General features: G+C 36.4%; 1 protein-coding gene across 49 annotated transcripts in view; it reads right to left on the bottom strand.

The window, feature by feature from the left end:
* The window catches only part of nrxn1a (neurexin 1a), a 1,700,803-nt gene that overhangs the window by 141,536 nt on the left and 1,541,603 nt on the right, over window positions 1–17,664 (bottom strand). For all 49 annotated transcript variants that reach the window (XM_059648525.1, XM_059648528.1, XM_059648548.1 and 46 more), the window contains one exon: window positions 16,810–16,981. In XM_059648525.1, the coding sequence (XP_059504508.1) occupies window positions 16,810–16,981 (172 nt within the window). The remainder of the gene's footprint in view (window positions 1–16,809; window positions 16,982–17,664) is intronic.

Here is a 17,664-nt window from a genome sequence, read left to right as displayed (position 1 = left end):
AAAAGTGAACAAGGTCAATCCTTTGAATCAGAAGTAAAATCTGCAGCAGAATTGAGAGAAAGCAGCAGAAAAGAATCTTAATCATATCTTCATACCTGCAGGTCAGATCGGATAGACTAGCTATGTCAAGCCAACTGGCATGTTTTTTTTTTCTTTCCCGACATATTATATTGCCACTGTTGAAGCCTAATTCTATTTTCCCCTTTTTCAAATAAAGGTGTCAGTCACTTGACATGAAACAGCAGCATCATTGTTGAAAGGTAATGAAAGAGATGGATAAGAAGCTGGAGCTACGGGAAAAACTAAGTCTAGTCTATATATTTTATCTTGACAAACTCCACTTCATTTTTATATTTTTATCTGCTCTGTTCACACTAGCAGGTCACAACTAAGTAACACTGACCTTCATTGTCCTTCCCAGGCTACTTCCATGTTTATTGTACATCATCAATAGGGCAACACTTGATTTATTCAAACAGAAACAATGTTTACTGGGCTTTCTGAAGGTAAACATTTGTAATTCTTTATCACAATGACTCCTTGCTTCTGTAGTAGAAATGTGTAAATCTAAGTCAAACCACTGTACAATAAATACATACCAATAGATTACATGGGCATGTCAGAATGCTGCACTAATCAAGTAGCACAGATAGCATTAGAAGCCACAATCGCAGAACTCAAGAGTTTTGAAGTGAAAACTTTGAATAGAGTTTTGATATTGTGCCATTTTATCTAACAGTGTGTTTGTTTTGTTTTTATTTTTTATGCTAGCTTTAATACTAAAACTATGCCTGGACAGTACAACTATGACATTCTGGAAAAGCTCAGGAGATCGGGCAACATCCGTGAAGAGAAATCAGAATTAACATTTCGGATCCTGTGAGCCTTCCTCAGAACCCGACCCAAAATGTTAACTCTGATTTCTCTTCACAGGTGCTGCCAGACCTGCTGAGCTTTCCCAGCAACTTTGGTTTTTGTTCCTGATTCACAGCGTCTGCAGTTCTTTATTTTCTCACAACTATGACATTGTATGTTGAGGAACAATTACCTACCGAATGCCACAAACTTATATTCAGTCAACATCAGTGCTCATTAGCAATATTTCAATCAACAATATAGAGAATTAATTTTTTTTTTGAATATCATCATTAGCTCATGAAAATGTGCTCCATCCTGGAAATTTGCACCAGCATAACTTTACAAGTAAAAATGGGAAAGGCCTAAATCTGTTATAATGGGATCAAAGTGTTTTACACTGATACTAGCAAACACATTGAAGAAATCTTATTGGTGATAATGAGGTCTCCACTTCCAACTCACTTGAGGATTCAGCTGATTTTAATAAAGGGACCATGGTCTGATTTTTTGTTTCGGAATCAGGAACACAGAGTTGAGACTATTCATAGCCCCCTAAAGCAAACCCAGGAAAAGTATCCCTGAAATTTGGGTTTTTATTCCAGGGTGGGGAGTAAAGTGAAAATGTGACATTGTTATGCCATGTTTCATCTGTGCCAACTTGTGTTCCTCATCTATCCCCATGGGACATCATAACATCAACCTATGCTACTCTGCTTACACCGATAGCCCTCTACTAGACCTCAAAGACAACTCTCCCAGAGTATCCAAGCAGATAAATAAAGTATTTAAGTATTTAAAGCTGAATTCATGACATTTTTTTCAATAAAAATCTATTCACTAGGTTTAATTTTCCATTATCTCTCACAAAATAGGAGTATCTGTATTCATAGCTCCACTTCATAAGAACTGGGAGCAGTCAATCAAACTATGAACAGACAGACACCACACTGTGATAAGGAAAGGTTGTGAAGTCACTTATGCGGCCCTTGTCTTGCCAATGGTAACACTCGAGCTCCTCTGAACAGATCGAGTGAAATACTGAGTAATCACTATTTTTTAAAGCTGCAACCTTCTCATGTCTGATGTTTAGAGGACATAAATTTCAGCTTGACAGATCCCTTTGACAATTCTCTTAACAGCTTCAAGGTGCCTGGCAGTTCTAACAAGTTTATCTACCTTTCATACACATTCCAAAATCGACTTTACCCTTCCCAAAGGTCGTGTGATCTCTTGCTGAAGTGAACCAGGGCCATATCCAAAAGGGTGTTTCAACTCCCTAAAAGGACACTATTAAATTTCCAAATAATGCCAGTTGGGCTTTCGTTTACCAGTACTAAAGTTCACAAGTTGTATTTTGAACTTCCCATTCGCAAACTTTAGATCTGATTGAGGCCATTGCACTTTAGCATATGCAATTGCTTCTGTGAACTTTGTAAATTAAGTCTCACCATAAACTATGGGCATGCAAATTAGAACTCACCTCATTCTCTCACCACTCTGTAAATGGTGTGAGATTAGGATTTCTGGATTCATATCGCTGATATCTTTTCTTAAAATTAAGATAAAGGGCCTCTCCATCAGTTGAAAAATTCTCATTTATAGTTTATGACATCCCCGAAATGTTTCAATTACTTTCCATGAGCACAATTTAGTCATAGGTGTCTGAAGATCATGCATGATTTCCCTTCATCGAACCACTTCATTGTTGTACCATAGTTACTTTACTTCCTCAATGTGGAATACAAATGCAAGCAGATGAAAAGCACAAAGAAGTGACTTGATATGTGAACGAGTTAATGAACATAATGTCTCAAATTAACATGTCTTCTAAGATGTTGGAGACTGACACCTTGAGACAGTACACCAGAGAATCTATGCAATATGCAGATTTGAATCTCTAGTTCTTCCAATTAACTTTCAGCCTTGACTGAAACAGGTTTCATTTATATTTGAGTGCATTTGTGCTGCTTAATAGACATTTTAAAAGCAAGGTAAAGAGGGAAGAAGAGGCTGCATTCATATGGCACTGGCTTTCATCAGGCATTACAAAATGCCTTACATTCAATTATTTACTTTAGAATGTAATCATTTCTAGTTTCAGTGTAGTTGAAAATGGCAGCCATATTGCACAAGGAAGGTATTACAAACAATAATAAGATAAATAATTAGTTAATGTATTTTGCTGGTACTGGTTGAAAAACAAATAATAGCCAGAATGCCTCTACTCTTTGTCAAATGATACTCACTAGATATTGTACATGCACCTCAGACTACTGACCTCTCATTTAAATGTCTCCTCTACTATCCTCAAATTTAGATAGATTATCTGCAGTTAGATCGATGCACTGAGCAGAACAAAAAACTTCCAAGCGCAATGAAGATTGTCAATTAACCATTCAATAACAAGATATCCCGATAAAGGATTTTCTTGTCTCTTCCCTCTTTGGAACATCTCATCTGTCCATCCTGTACAAGGACAAGAACGGAGATGATACTTACACATTTGCAAAGCTGGTGCTACTAAGACTATTCTAATGAAATCTACAGGAGTATATGCCTCTGAAATATGGTGAGGAACCTTCAGTCTGTTTCTCTCTTCCCCAAGCCATCACAACTCAATCATTTCAAGAATTAACCATAGCCCAATCGTGGAACATCCTCCTGCAGTTGCACCAAATTGACTATTCAAAAATATTCACAGTTAATCTGAGAGATGTTGGTGAATTCTACCAATGTTTTTGCTGAGGATCCCTTCCGCAAGGAACAGGGTTGAAGCCATTCAAAGTTATTTCATAAGTACAAGCAAGAAAAAGAATAATCACCTCTTCAGTCTGGTAAGAAATGCATTGCTGCTTTTCAAGAATTCAATTTGCCCAATGTTAAACTGGAGATGTGACTGGCTTGTACAGCAAAGACTGTACTGAAGTACAATTAATCAAAGCATTTTTAGTTGAAGTAAAGTTTTGATAATACGTATTTTGAAGTTCCTTTCCTGGAGTTTTCCCTTATACTGACTGAGAAAACTTAGAAGCTCAGAGAATCCCTACAGTGTGGAAACAGGACCTTCAGCCCATCAAGTCCACGATGACACTTGGAGCATCCCACCCAGACTCATTCCCCTATAACCCACCTAATCTGCACATTTCTGAACACTATGGGCAAGTTAGCATGGTCAATCCACCTAGCCAGCACATCTTTGGACTGTGGGAGAAAATCAGAGCACACTATGGGAGAAAATCAGAGCACCCAGAGAAAACCCATGCAGACACGTGGAGAATGTGCAAACTCCATACAGAGAGTCGCCCAAGGCTGGAAGTGAACCCGGGTCCCTGGCATGTGAGGCAGCAGTGCTAACCACTGAGTCATCGTGCCACCATTTTAACCTTATGATATTATGAAAGACCATGAGCTAACAGTTCACAACTATGTAGAATCTATTTGTTTCAATTTAGAGAATGCAGACATTCTGCAAATGTCCTTTGTTACACATTTAAAGATCATTTTAATTTTGTAACAGGCAAATGTAAAACACTATTAAGGTGAAACAGCAATTAACAGAAAATGTTTCATTATGAATGCATTGACTTGGTGCTGTGATCAAGAGGCTGGCTGAAAAAGAACTTGCTTTTAATGTTTTGATTGTGACATTTTCACCACTGCTCAAGAGTTTGAATACGTGGATAATAGAGTTTTCAGGGTGTCATGGTAACTTATTGAAAAAAAATTAATCACGATAAAGATGCCAGAAGTTGAAAGAAAGATAGCAAGCATCACAAACTACAATGAAAATGGACATGTTTGCTGAATTGCCTCTACTGGTATTATATTTTAATCCAGAATTGTTGAATCTGGAATCAGCATATATCTGAGGGTTGTACATCAGGGAGAGACTGTTTTTCCCCACTTAATAAATTGGGGCTAGAGTTTATTACTGTTTATTAGAAAGAGGAAATCAAATGTATCCTAATACAGTGAAACAGGATGATGGTGAGGAGTAAGGGACTGATGGGCTAACCACTTTTATCCACTGTAATTGCTGTCCACATAAATGTTGTTAGAATAAAAATACTAACCTGTGATACCAGCACATATAAAGCAGAAGTAAAAAGCCTGCTTATTATCTCTCTGACACACAAAAGGGATGGGCTAACTTTAATACAAAATTAAGGTGGAAGTGAATGGCTTGAATTGTAGATATAATTTGTATTATCTCATAATTTTAACATGAACAACAATTATAATGTTTGGCAATATTGACTTTCTCACTTGTTAAACATTTCTCTTGGTTATATTTCTAGACTAAGGAAAGAGGTGTTTTTTATTCAACCTCATTGATAGTGTGAGAGCCAGAAATAGGAAGTGCACAGTGCACAGAATCAAATTGGCAGGTCATTTGTTTTCACAAATGACAAATCTGCAAATTTGATGGCAAAGTTGAGAGAAAAATTAACATTGCAGGATTTCAAGAGTTTTGTGATTAAAGCAGAACTTTTTAAAATAGCCTAGAATGAGTTACCTCAAATCATTTTGTGGATTAGTTGCTATTTGCTGACACTAGATTCCTTTTAGTTCCTTGCTAGTGACATTTTGCAGATCTCTAAGGAGCTTGAATGAAGAGGCATGGTTATAGATTGTTCTGAAGTCAGAATGTCATAACATTTAAAACCATCCTCTAGGAATCTAACCTGCAGTTGACGACAGTATGTTGCTTCATTTCAGTCCTGCCATTCTGTTTTCTAAAATATGACCTTGTAACTTACAACGCATCACTGCCAAAATTAGCAGAATGGAACCATATCTATGATGATTATAAGCAGAATTTTATAAATTGCTGGAGAAGCAAGATGGCGGAGTAACATCAGCTAACTTTTCACAGAATCGAAAGGGCCGCGTTTGGGCAAGGACTCTCCGCCAAAACCATGGTTAATGACTCATGCGCTCATCTTATGCCGAGTTCCACAGCATGCATCCAATGAAAGTTATGCTGCTACATGAACCGTGACAGAGCAGGCCTGTTAGTGGGCTGAAACAATGGGCATAATGTTACAGGCGGCTTAAACAGGACTGGTTTCAATTCAACACTATAGCATTGTCCTGTCACCATAACAGTTCCCCAGCAGTGGGCTTCAATGCAAAGTGCTTGCATTATCCAGGCAAATGACCAGCTAATTTGTGTACTCAAAGACCCTATTAAGAACCATTTCATACAGACTTCCGTATTTTCCAACGACTGTCACTGAAATGCTGGCTGCTCTCTGCTTGGCTGCAATGGAAATGGTGGGATCTTAGAAAAATGTGAGATGTAAGCAAACCATAAACTTCAATGGTTTTCAGCTCTTCACTGGCCATGGATTCAGCAACAGATATGCTGATCATGGCCAGTGCCATCATATCCAGGGGGGTGAGAACATGCAGGTGCTCATTTTCACCCTTTCGTTGGCAGCTACTATTTCTGCTTGAGCAGATACTGTGCAGCAAAAGAGGTAGGAAATGTGTCATTATGTGCAATTTAATCTCTTGCATGATGTGGTTGGCATGGTTCAATGGCTAGCAATGTGTGCAACTTGTGGGATGTGGGTGTGAATCTTGTAGCTGTGTTAAATGCATGAGTATAAGTGAAGCAAATGAATGTTAGGTATGAGGTTTGATTGATAGAGCTTATTGGTAGGTGACTGATGTATTTGCGGTGATTTAAGCAGCGTCTGAGGGTACTGATGCAGTTATAGCATTTTAAGATGACGGCTTTACTCTGTGTGAATTCATCAAACTCTTCAAGGCATTGTATCAAGATTTTCGGGCTGCATTCATGACTCCACAGTTCATTATTTTCGCTGCCTTCACACCGTCTACCAAACCATCTTCTTTCTGTGCAGATTCAACGAAACTCTTCCTTCTTTTTTTCTACCAAGCCATCCAGTCCAATGTTCGAAAACTTTGAACTCTTTTATGTTGTGTCATTCCTCACTCTTTCTGGGTCAGATTCTCTTTGATCACAACTTTCATCACCTGCTTCTGCCACAACACACATCCCATAGCTTTAAGCAGTGCAGGTAAGCTTTAAGTAGTGCTTGCCTCTCACAATATCAGACCTGTTTCTACATATTCAGTCAGTCAATGAACACTGCTGCTAGAACTGGTTTGATCGAAAATCATCAGAATGAGTATACAACACAAAACTAGCGTGCTGCTTCCAGTGCAATTACAAATGGATTAGTAACACATTGAAATCTGAGCACCAACCTTTGGGGAATATCCAATTAAGACCCACAACGGGGAGAGGCACATAGACAACAACTGCAAAAAAACCTGCTTGGTTTCTTTTCCTGTGATTGTCACAAAATGTAGTGTTTAATATTTAGATATAAATTATTTGTTGCTTAACATCAACTTTCAATGTTTATAAATTCAGCTTAAGAAGAAATCAAATCATCAATTGTTACAGTTAACATGGCATTGTCTATTTTTAAGGAATGATGACAATACATTTTTATACAAATAAAGCATTTCTGTTTAAGACCTGAAAATTACAGTTTGAACAGGGACTTTCTCAATGTCTGTCACTTACATCCAAATGTCTTGGGGTAGGAATCTGTCATAACATTTTCTAAGAGTTATGCATGGTTTGATTTCAACCGACTGGAACAATGGAAATGAGGTCATTGTTTAGATGAGAGCTTGCAAAGTCAAAGCCATAGGCACCAGAATTGATGGGAAATGGCATTCTGAAGATAAAATCTGTTGCGTGTCAGAGTTAAGCTAACAGAAGGAGCCTGTGGCAAAGCAAGTACTTTGGTCTTTTTCACTGCATTTGAGAGTGGCATTTCAATTTGTGTATTTATGCCTCTAAGACATTTTATTATCCAAGAGTAATCTATTTCAAATTGTACAATTTAAACTGTATGCATTTTATTGACGCTACCGGCCAGCTATGTAAACAGATCTTGTAGATAATGACTCAATAACAGAAAAGTACAGGTGCCTACTATTTTCTTTCATTTCGTTACAGAGTGATTTTTAATATTATTGTTTCTTTATGTGTTGAAAGTAAAAAAGACACCATTTACTCATGCAAAGTTGTGCTAGATTTGGTAGTTTTATTTCATGTTTGCTAAAATGGTATTTTCTCCGAATAAGATCTTTCTTTTTCTGGGCCACATAGCAGCCACGCTTTCTAGTTTGAGTGTAAAATGGGTTCTAATAACAAATTGAACTCAGAATTACACTAGCATCTCTTTCCACAAGTTATGTTAAAAGTTATGTATGTATTTTTGATTGTAAAATCCAACTTGAACCAATGCAATTGGGCTGTTTTGAAAAATATTTTTTTAAAAATAACGCTTAAAACATCTCTTAATATTTTTAAGAGTGGTAATTTGTATCAGTACAGCTGAGATTGTGTCTGGCTCAAAAATGTGCATTTTTAGTTCATAACAGAAATTAAATGAATTCTGATGAAAAGTCACCAGACTATCCCACAAATACTGTCAGACTTGCTGAGTTTCTCCAACAATTTCTGTTTTTGTTTCAGAAATCCAGCATCCACAGTTCTTTGTCTGATTTTTGCATTTTTAATACCTGTGTTTAATTGCCAGTTGTGAATAATCCAATTTCAAATAAACATAACCAAATGAATTAATATTTTTATATGGTTAAACTAATACATAATGCACAGTAGTGAGCTTCTTAGTAAATATAAACCTTTGAAACATACCTACTAGTGCCCTTGAGCCTAAACTAACACTTCTTAAGTGCCTCTTCAAAGGTACAGGACACAATTTATGGAGACTTTCCATGATTAATTCGATTTGCACCATGGCCTATGTTGTGACCATTTTTGAGCAAATTTCATGAAAAAACCCAGTGCAAAAAGTATTTGTAGGAATAATATCATCCGTACAGTATCTGGTAACAAAGATGTCTTAATTATCGTTGACAACAATTAAATGAGCAGTATTTTTGGCAAAAAAAGTCTACTATATTTTGTGTGTCATAAAATCAATAGGCTATCATAACAAAAACCTCGAAAATAGTTTTATTTATTTGAATGCATGTAATTGACAAGTTATCGGACTGGTCTACATGCAGCTTTTCTATATGGCAAGATTGTACGATTTAAATTACTATTGGCAAATGATAGTTGACAAGTGCTTAACATAGTCAGCCAGCACACCTTTCTCCCTTTTAAAATCTGAGTTGTAGTAATCATATTTAGTGACAATGATTCTCCCTCACAGATCTTAATTTTCTAATAAGAATGTTCTAATGCCTGTTCATGGACTTTCACCACAATAATGGTGTTATCAAAAGAAAAATCAAAGCCAGTGGTAGGAAACTCAACTCAAAACTGTAACTGTCAGCAGAGAGAAAAGAAAAATCTATACATTATAAATTATAAGCCATGTTTACATGTGTGCAACAATGCAGTAAACTCTTAAGATCTGGACAGCTTCTAATAATAGCAAATATTTCACTAGAGCAAAGGGGGCAAATAGCAGGCATAATTGATATTTTTAAAATTAAGAAATAATTTAAAAAGAGGAAAAGGCAAAGACTATTTGTTTGATGAAGGAATTAGTGATCAGGACAGTCAATTTCAAATTGTTGATTAAAAAAAAGCAAGTCGAAATGAATCTTTTACTTGAAGGGTTTTCGGAGCACAAACTATTTTGCCACATGGAGTAAGTGAGCATGATGCCTTTGAAGTGAGAAGTGCATCAATATTTAAAGATGAACAATAACAGACAGCAAACAGAACAATGGCATTCAACTTAAATCACAAAATAGCAAAGAATGGTTCAGACATGACAAACAGATTTTTCTGTGCTTTAAATGTCCATTTTTTGACTTATTCAGATCTTTGTTGACCGTTTTCTTGAAATAAACATTCTTTAAAGTCAACAATGACTGTTACCAATAATAGGAAGGAAGCGAACATAAACTATATAAAATTCTTTTGCATTATTTTATGAAGTAAAAGACAATACAAACAAGTGTTAATTCAATAACATTGTGAATGGTAATTTATAACTTTCAAAGCTTCTAATTCAGATTCTGTCAATAGAAGAAATTGCATGGAGGTAGAACTTTAATTCTCATCATTATTGCTTCAAATCAGTCAGAACCATTTGATAAAAACAGAAAGTTTCATATGGAACAACTATAAAATCACACTTGTATGTATTCTGCATTAAGGTTAATGCAATATAAGAAAGACTTTAATTTATTCAAAAGTAAGGGAATTGCAAAAAGAAAAGCTCACCAATTTACTTCAAGCATGGCCCAAAACCTTTGGCTAATGAAAATGAAAATATTTCAAAGAGCTAACATTTAGATTGGCTTACCATTATAATAAGAATTATATTTTATCCCAATGACACCTAAGCCCTACAAGTAATTTTACCAGCAAACCATTAGAATCACAGTGCTACAGGCATCATTTTTTTCAAAAAATGAACAAGACATCCAGGTAACAATACAAAATTACCTATCTGCCAGTGACAGAAGATTATTCCCTTCAGTATTTAATAATCTTCTGAAAAAATACTACTAGATCTAAGAATTGAAAAAGTTAGATTTCAACAGATACAGGCAGATGTCTATTCATTGGACTTACTGATGTATAATGTGGCATGCAATGTGTTCACAAAACATGTTGATTTGCCCTAAATGTTACAATGGCCTGTGCGTGATTGTTTTTAGTGGCCCAATAAAACAAGGATAATTACAAACCGTACAAAAATTGACCACTGGTTCCTAACAATCTGTGTTACTATTGAATTGACAAAAAAGAATTTTTTTTTTAGTTTGCTTTTCATGCACCCTGAATCTTGCTTCTGGCTGCTGTCATCTATTATTATTGCATCACATGACTATTATTTTCGCAGACACATCTTTCAAAAAGGAGGTCTACACATTCTAGTTCTGACAAAACATATCAATCGGTCAAAGTAAACCAATCAAAATCAATGTTGTTTTGTGACAGTAATTTGTTTTAGATAAAACATCACAGCTTGGTGCTAGCTTGCATGGAAACCTCAGAATAGTTCAGTATGTTACAACAATCAATAAAGCACTTCCAATTTAAGGAAACACAACCTTTTGTTGGTGTACTCTTTACAGCAACTGCAAAATTGAAAATATGTTCAATATTTCAATGCATACAAATTTATTGTTCAAGAGACAGGGCAATTTTTTGACTAGCTCTGACATACTGACAGACAAAAATCTCAATGCCAATGAACAGGTTATGAATTTTACTAAATTATTTCCAGTGATGGTCTGGGGCCAAAAATGTGTTCCCACATCTCATGGCACTAACCCAATGACAAACTGGAATCAAGATTTGAAAATGATGGCATGAGGATCGTATGAAATAGGTTCTCTTATATTATCAGCACATGACTGAAGTGCTGCTCAAACTAACCCTTCATCAATGGGCAGTGTACATATCATGCAGAAGAGAAGAACTCTTTCTTTGGTAGATAGTAACCCCCTAGAGTAAGTTGATAATGTCAATTGGGTGGATGGCTGTTTTATGATGCTGCACCTTCTCAACCTCTCATGAGGTGTTATGATCCTCCAGTAAAACTTACCACCAGTCATCTCTCTCTCTCTCTCTTTCTCCATTGGGTAAGCAGCAGTCTATCTGATTTCAATGGAGGAGTTAGAAAGAATTGGCCTGGGCCATAGTATTACACAGCAGTTTTAATTGTAGGTAAAAGCAGTCTTCTATTTCTTTGGGATCTATGTTCATGTAATTAAATGCATTTTCACTTACACTTTCATTAGCAGTTTTGAGGGACCTACTGTTTTTCGTTTTTGAGAGAACTAAATGTAGCATTTTTGGGTAGGGGCCTGAAATAGCCTCTGCAAATTGAAATTCAAGTATCTGTTTCTGGTGGTCACCTAACATAACAAGAGGCTGCCTGAACCTGAGCACACAGATTCAACTACTGTGCATGTATTTATTTCTGATAAATAAGCATGCAGCAATCTAATATTTAAACCCATCACAGTCTGCAGAGAACTACATGTAAGAATTCACATTTAATGCTCCCTGACAAAAAACCAAAAGCATGTGCACTCTTAGCAGAAAAAATGCTGGAAATCACAGCTTGTCAGGCAGCATCTGTGGAGAGAAATTAGGCTAACATTTCAAGTCTACACAACTCTTCCTTAGAGCTAGGGATAACAAGGTGTAGAGCTGGATGAACACAGCAGGCTAAGCGGCATCAGAGGAGCAGGTAGGCTGACATTTCGGGCCTAGACCCTAGGCTGAAGAAGGGTCTAGGCCTGAAATGTCAGACTTCCTGCTTCTCTGATGCCGCTTGGCCTGTTGTGTTCATCCAGCTCTACACCTTGTTATCCCAGATTCTCCAGCATCTGCAGTTCCTACTCTCTCTCTTCATCAGAGCTGACAGCTCTTCATCAGCACAGTCACCTGAACTCGAAACGTTAGCTTGTTTTCTCTCTCTCTCTCACGGATGTTGCCTGACCCACTGTGACAGCCAACCTTTTTTGTTTTCAGTAGAGATTCCTGCACCTGCTATAATTTGTTCCTGCACTGTGCAGCTAGGCCTTGCTTGTCTTCTGACATATGCCTAGTTGCTATGGAGTTAGAAACATAAACTAGGTCCATGACAATGTTTTGAAATGTAATCTTTTTGACACTAAGAGCTGAACTGGCACAGTGAGTGCATTTTTATTGTATGAATAAGGTTGTGTTGTAATCAGTACAATTAGTTATGGTTTTTAATATGTAAAGTTGCAATTGGTCACAGAGTACAAGTTTAAACTAACTCATGGGACATAACAAAAATTGCAAAGCCTGTGGTGTTGGACTTGTCATATTATTTTATTTAGAATTTCGTTAAAGTTCATCTACTGCTAAATTCTGGTCACCATTTGAATCACACTCTACTTATGTTGCAGAAAAATCTATCCTTGTATGGTCTGATTTTTAAAAATTATTTCGATAATAAAGTTAAGCTATGAAGTGTTTTCCAAAAGAAGTAAACTGACTTTGTCTGTGACTGACTTATGATTTCACTATTTGTCATTTGCCTGTTGCATCTTATCTGTAGAATATAAATTGTTATGGCTGATCCATGACATTGCTGGCGTTTCCTTACCATACCATGAAAAATACATCATGAGTTATTTTGGAGCTAAGAAATAACAGCATTCATCATTGCAACTTACATCTGAAATTACCATTAATAGCTTGAAACCAATTAATTGACATCATGGTGTTCATTTTTCAAAACTTGATAACATTTTTCTTTTCCCTCGAGGCTAACAAAGTTGTGTTTGGTAAACGGTATTTATGTTTTCTTTGCATGCACTTCTAGACAATGTTGTTAGAATTCAGCAGTGCCATTCTTGCCCCCCTTGTCAATAAAATTCACAGATACAACTGACAAATTCAATAAATTGACTGGACAGGTCTGTTCGGTTTCTTCCTTGGCAGAACATTAAACCAAGCAATACAGATGAAAGCTCAAGATGTGTCAGCAGCCAGAAAATCAGGCGGAGATTCTCTTCTGAATGATAATGAAAGAGTGTTTTTAATTTTGTATAAAGCTTTTAGCTAGAGCATCATCAAAATATACCATTCCTTAACAACCTATAAACTTCTATTAATTTCCAGTGTTAATTATTCATTAACTATGATGGACTTCCAGTGGTTTCTTTCATGCTTTCAATTTCTTTCACTTTGCAAAAATCATTAAACAAATTTAAAGTAGCTGTTCTGCAAAACACCGTAGCTATAACTTTTCTGAGATCTTTTTTCCTGACTGGGCTAAATTGAGCTATCTATTGCACATGCTAAAGCAATTAGTTTAATCTGATACTGTGGGCAAAAAATGCAAATAGATTTTTGTGTAATACGCTGTTTCCTTTTCCTAACTTAATCCCTGTGCCAAGAAAAGATGTTCAATATGCCAGGGAGTGATACTTTCACATTTAAGTAATTTGATTCACTGAGTTTAGAGTACCATTTCAAAATTCATGTCTCAACTTACATTAGTGTATAAATGATTACGCAGTTTTTTTGTGATGCTTGTTTGGAACGAGCTGCCAGATGAAGTGGTGGAGGTTGGATACAACTAGAACATTTAAAAGGCATCTGGATGGGTATATCAATAGGAAGTGTTTACAGGGATATGGGCCAAATGCTGGCAAATGGGATTAGGTCAGATTGGGATGTCTGGTCGGTGCGGACGAGTTGGACAGAAGGGTGACACTATGACTCTTTTCATTTCATTTTAGACTAAAGTAAATTTTAGAGTAAAGTTTGCGCAGTTTAGAATGCCTATTTTAGAAGTAGGATTGTTCGTGTTTATAATTGCAAGATGTGCCATTTTAGAGCGGAGTCCATTTGAATCATTAGGCCATTCAAGCCATTATCCTATGTAGGGTCTTCAAGACAGCTGTTTCTTGAAATATTTCACATTCAGAACATATACAATAACATTTTGAAACTTAGTATTTTTCATGTTTTATTCCTTGTTTCAGGGCACCAGCAATATTCTAGATTTCAGCTCCAGTTTTGTCCAAAGGACAAGGGTCCTTAAGGATAAGGGTGGACTAGAGGTTGTGGGAAAAACTTTCAAAAGTACAGCACAGGTATGCCTAGATATCACTTCATCTAACATCCACATATGTGCACCTCCTACCGGACTCACTGTGTAATGATCAGAAACAAGATCCTCAAAGGGAGCTTCAGCTGTTACTAGAATATGTGACCTTACTAGTGTACATAACTCAAGTCAACAGTGCTCTGCGCATTTCTGAACTTGTCTATTTGAAATGTTCAAGAAGAATGAGTCCTAAAGTGGTTGATTTCAGAAACTGGCTGAAAATAAAATCAACATGTATTAAAGCAAAGCATGCATAAGTTTATCATCGTTATAAATGAGCTTAAATGCCTTGGTCCTTATTGTAAGTTCACTGTCAAAATTCCAATACTTTTTAAAATAAAATTTAAATTAACTAATTTAATTTAGCTCTGATCATAATTTTAGAGTTAACTATGTGTAACTGTTAATCTTAACATAAATGTAAGAAAGAAACAGCTGTCCGGCTAATGTTTGAAAAAACACAAATTATTTTTTCCTCATTCTTGCGCAAATCACTACTCAATACTTATGACTCTGCCATGCTGAAGCAGAAGTTCAGTTCTGCATTACTGCACATTTTCCAGTCTCTTGATCAAAGATGATGGCAATTACTTGGAAAGTCTTAAAAGCATTTCTTTTCCACAATAACAAGTCAACAATACTTTGGATCTGAACGCAGAAAAGTTAGGAACGAACAACCTCTTTCAATCATTTACTTTTTCTGGTGAACTTCACCCTATGTTTTTCTGGCTCTCAGTTTATGTTTTTTAGTATCTACCTGAACCAAATGTCTCCTTAGCACGATGGAAACTTGCAAGAGCACTGAAAGTGACAGAAAAGGGAAAATCACAGCAGATTTACTTCAATGCCTTGCGTAACCAGTGGTCCGCATTGGTCCTGAAAAATTTGGTTTCGAATGGAGACCAATAAATTCACAATTCTTTGCAAGCCACAGTGCCAGGTCCTTACAGGCTTCTACATCAGACAGTAGTTTCATTATATCGTTATGACACAACACCTTTCAATGCCTGGTTAGGTGTGAAACATATTCAAAAGACCATGAAATACTCATGTTGTTTATGTATTGTTCCTAATCTTCTTTATATAAATCTGAAAGCATTAAGTGGATTATAAATAAACAAAACAACAAAAGAAACATAGTACATAAGCCACAAACTATCCAGACTCAGGAATTTATCAAAACCTTAATTTTGTTGATTTTGATGTACATAAATGACATTACTAATGCCTTAATTTGAATAGTTACGGACTATGGGGTAGAAATTCATCTTGGAGAGTTGCACAAAGTCAGTGGTATTCGATTTTTTTATTCACTTGGGAGACATAGTTGTCACTGGCTGGCCGGTATTTATAGCCATCACTGTTGCCCTTGAGAAGGTGGTGGCGAGCTGCCTTCTTGAGCCACTGTAGTTCCTGTGCTGTAGGTAGATTGGTTGCCCATCAAATGAAGAGCCTGACATTTAATTTCAGTGACTGCAATGGAACTGGAAGGGAGCTGCTTAGCTTATGAGACAGTTGATTTGATATCACCTATCCTGCACCACTGCCAAAAACGAATCTTTACCCAAGGACACTGTTTACTTTGTGGATAAATGCAATGTTAGTTCATACTTCATGTGGTCAAATAATTCAGAAACTAGTTAACTATATGTAAATCACAATGCACTATTAATTGTTAAATCAAATGGAAACATTTCTGATCTTAAGTTTACATTTTTGATTTTAAATTGTCTTTTATTCTTGGGAGAATTCTTCCCTTTGGAAGCATAGTCTTTTTTTCAGGTAACATCAAATGTGGTACTAAATTTATTGTACACAGCCTATTTGCATCAGCTAAATGAAACAAAATGCCGATGATATCAGTTTCATACTAATAGGGTAGTTAGGCATTCAGTAGGATACAGTATTATGAAACCCTATGCGAAATTTATTTTCCATTTACTCACACAGCTTTTGTCAAAGCCTTTTCACTGTTTAAATGTTAATTTGATATTGAGGCATTGACATTTTATATATTTACATCTGTAGATCACCCAGTTCACTCATGAGTTCTTAAAAAAATCCAACACCGCAAAGGTTGTGAACAACACTATAAAACAAAACTACAGTCTTTTTATGCATTTCCTGTTCATCAGCCGAGTTGGCTGCACATCTCACAGACATTTTATTGTTAATGATTTGGATGAGTGGGTATCCATATTGCCCTGAATACTACATTGTCACCCAATTTCAGACAGAACGAGAAGTGATATGTAAAAATATGTACTATCTGTGTAAATATGCCTTTGTACTGCCTTTGAGCACATACCTGATGGATAACGTTCAATGACTGGCCAGTTGTCAACCTGCAGAGTGGCATTACCACCGCTCCGTGTAAACCGTACTATGTGGTACTTCCCATCATTTACAATACCACTTGATTCTTCAATGGTGATGTCATCTGTTCCAACATTAAAAATAACTCGAATCTTTCCTTGCTCCTGCAAAGAAACGAATAGAACTGGTTACCCACAGTGACCATATTGTGTAGAGTACAATTTTCAATAGCTGTGTAAAACATTGGAATTTGTAATAGCAGCAGTCATAAAATCGGTTCTAATTAGAAGTGTACTAGAAAAACTAATTAAAGGCTTAAAGTATGTATTTTAATGATCCAAAACCAGAAACCAACAATGTTTTGCAGTTGGAGAATGGGTGTATATTACACTACTGCCACATGCGCCAACACAATATTCATGATTATTTTATTTTGCTGACCTCTTCAAAGGAAATAAACTGAAAATGGATAAAATTAGTGTCACTGCTCCATCCAGTTCTTGTCAGTGGGTATGCCAAAATGATAACCCTTTCCCGTCTGACTATTTGTGCAAGTTTTTGTTTTCGCACTTTCTGACTGTAAAGATGCACACTGAGTACCATTGTGTTTCTACAGGTTCCAGCTAACCTCTACCTCTTCACCCACACGACTATTCTACGTGTGTATGAAAAGTTACAGAGTTAAATTGGCTAGTTAGAGTCACAGACTCAGAGTTGTGCAGCACAAAAACAGACCCTTCAATCCAACCTGTCCATGCTGACCAGATAACCTAAATTAATCTCATCCTATTTGCCAGCAAATGCCCCATATCCCTCTAAACCCTCCCTATTCATGTATCCGTCCAGA

Source organism: Stegostoma tigrinum, chromosome 9, assembly GCF_030684315.1.
Source record: "Stegostoma tigrinum isolate sSteTig4 chromosome 9, sSteTig4.hap1, whole genome shotgun sequence".
Taxonomy (NCBI): Eukaryota; Metazoa; Chordata; class Chondrichthyes; order Orectolobiformes; family Stegostomatidae; genus Stegostoma; species Stegostoma tigrinum.
This window is presented reverse-complemented; position numbering and strand designations above follow the sequence as displayed.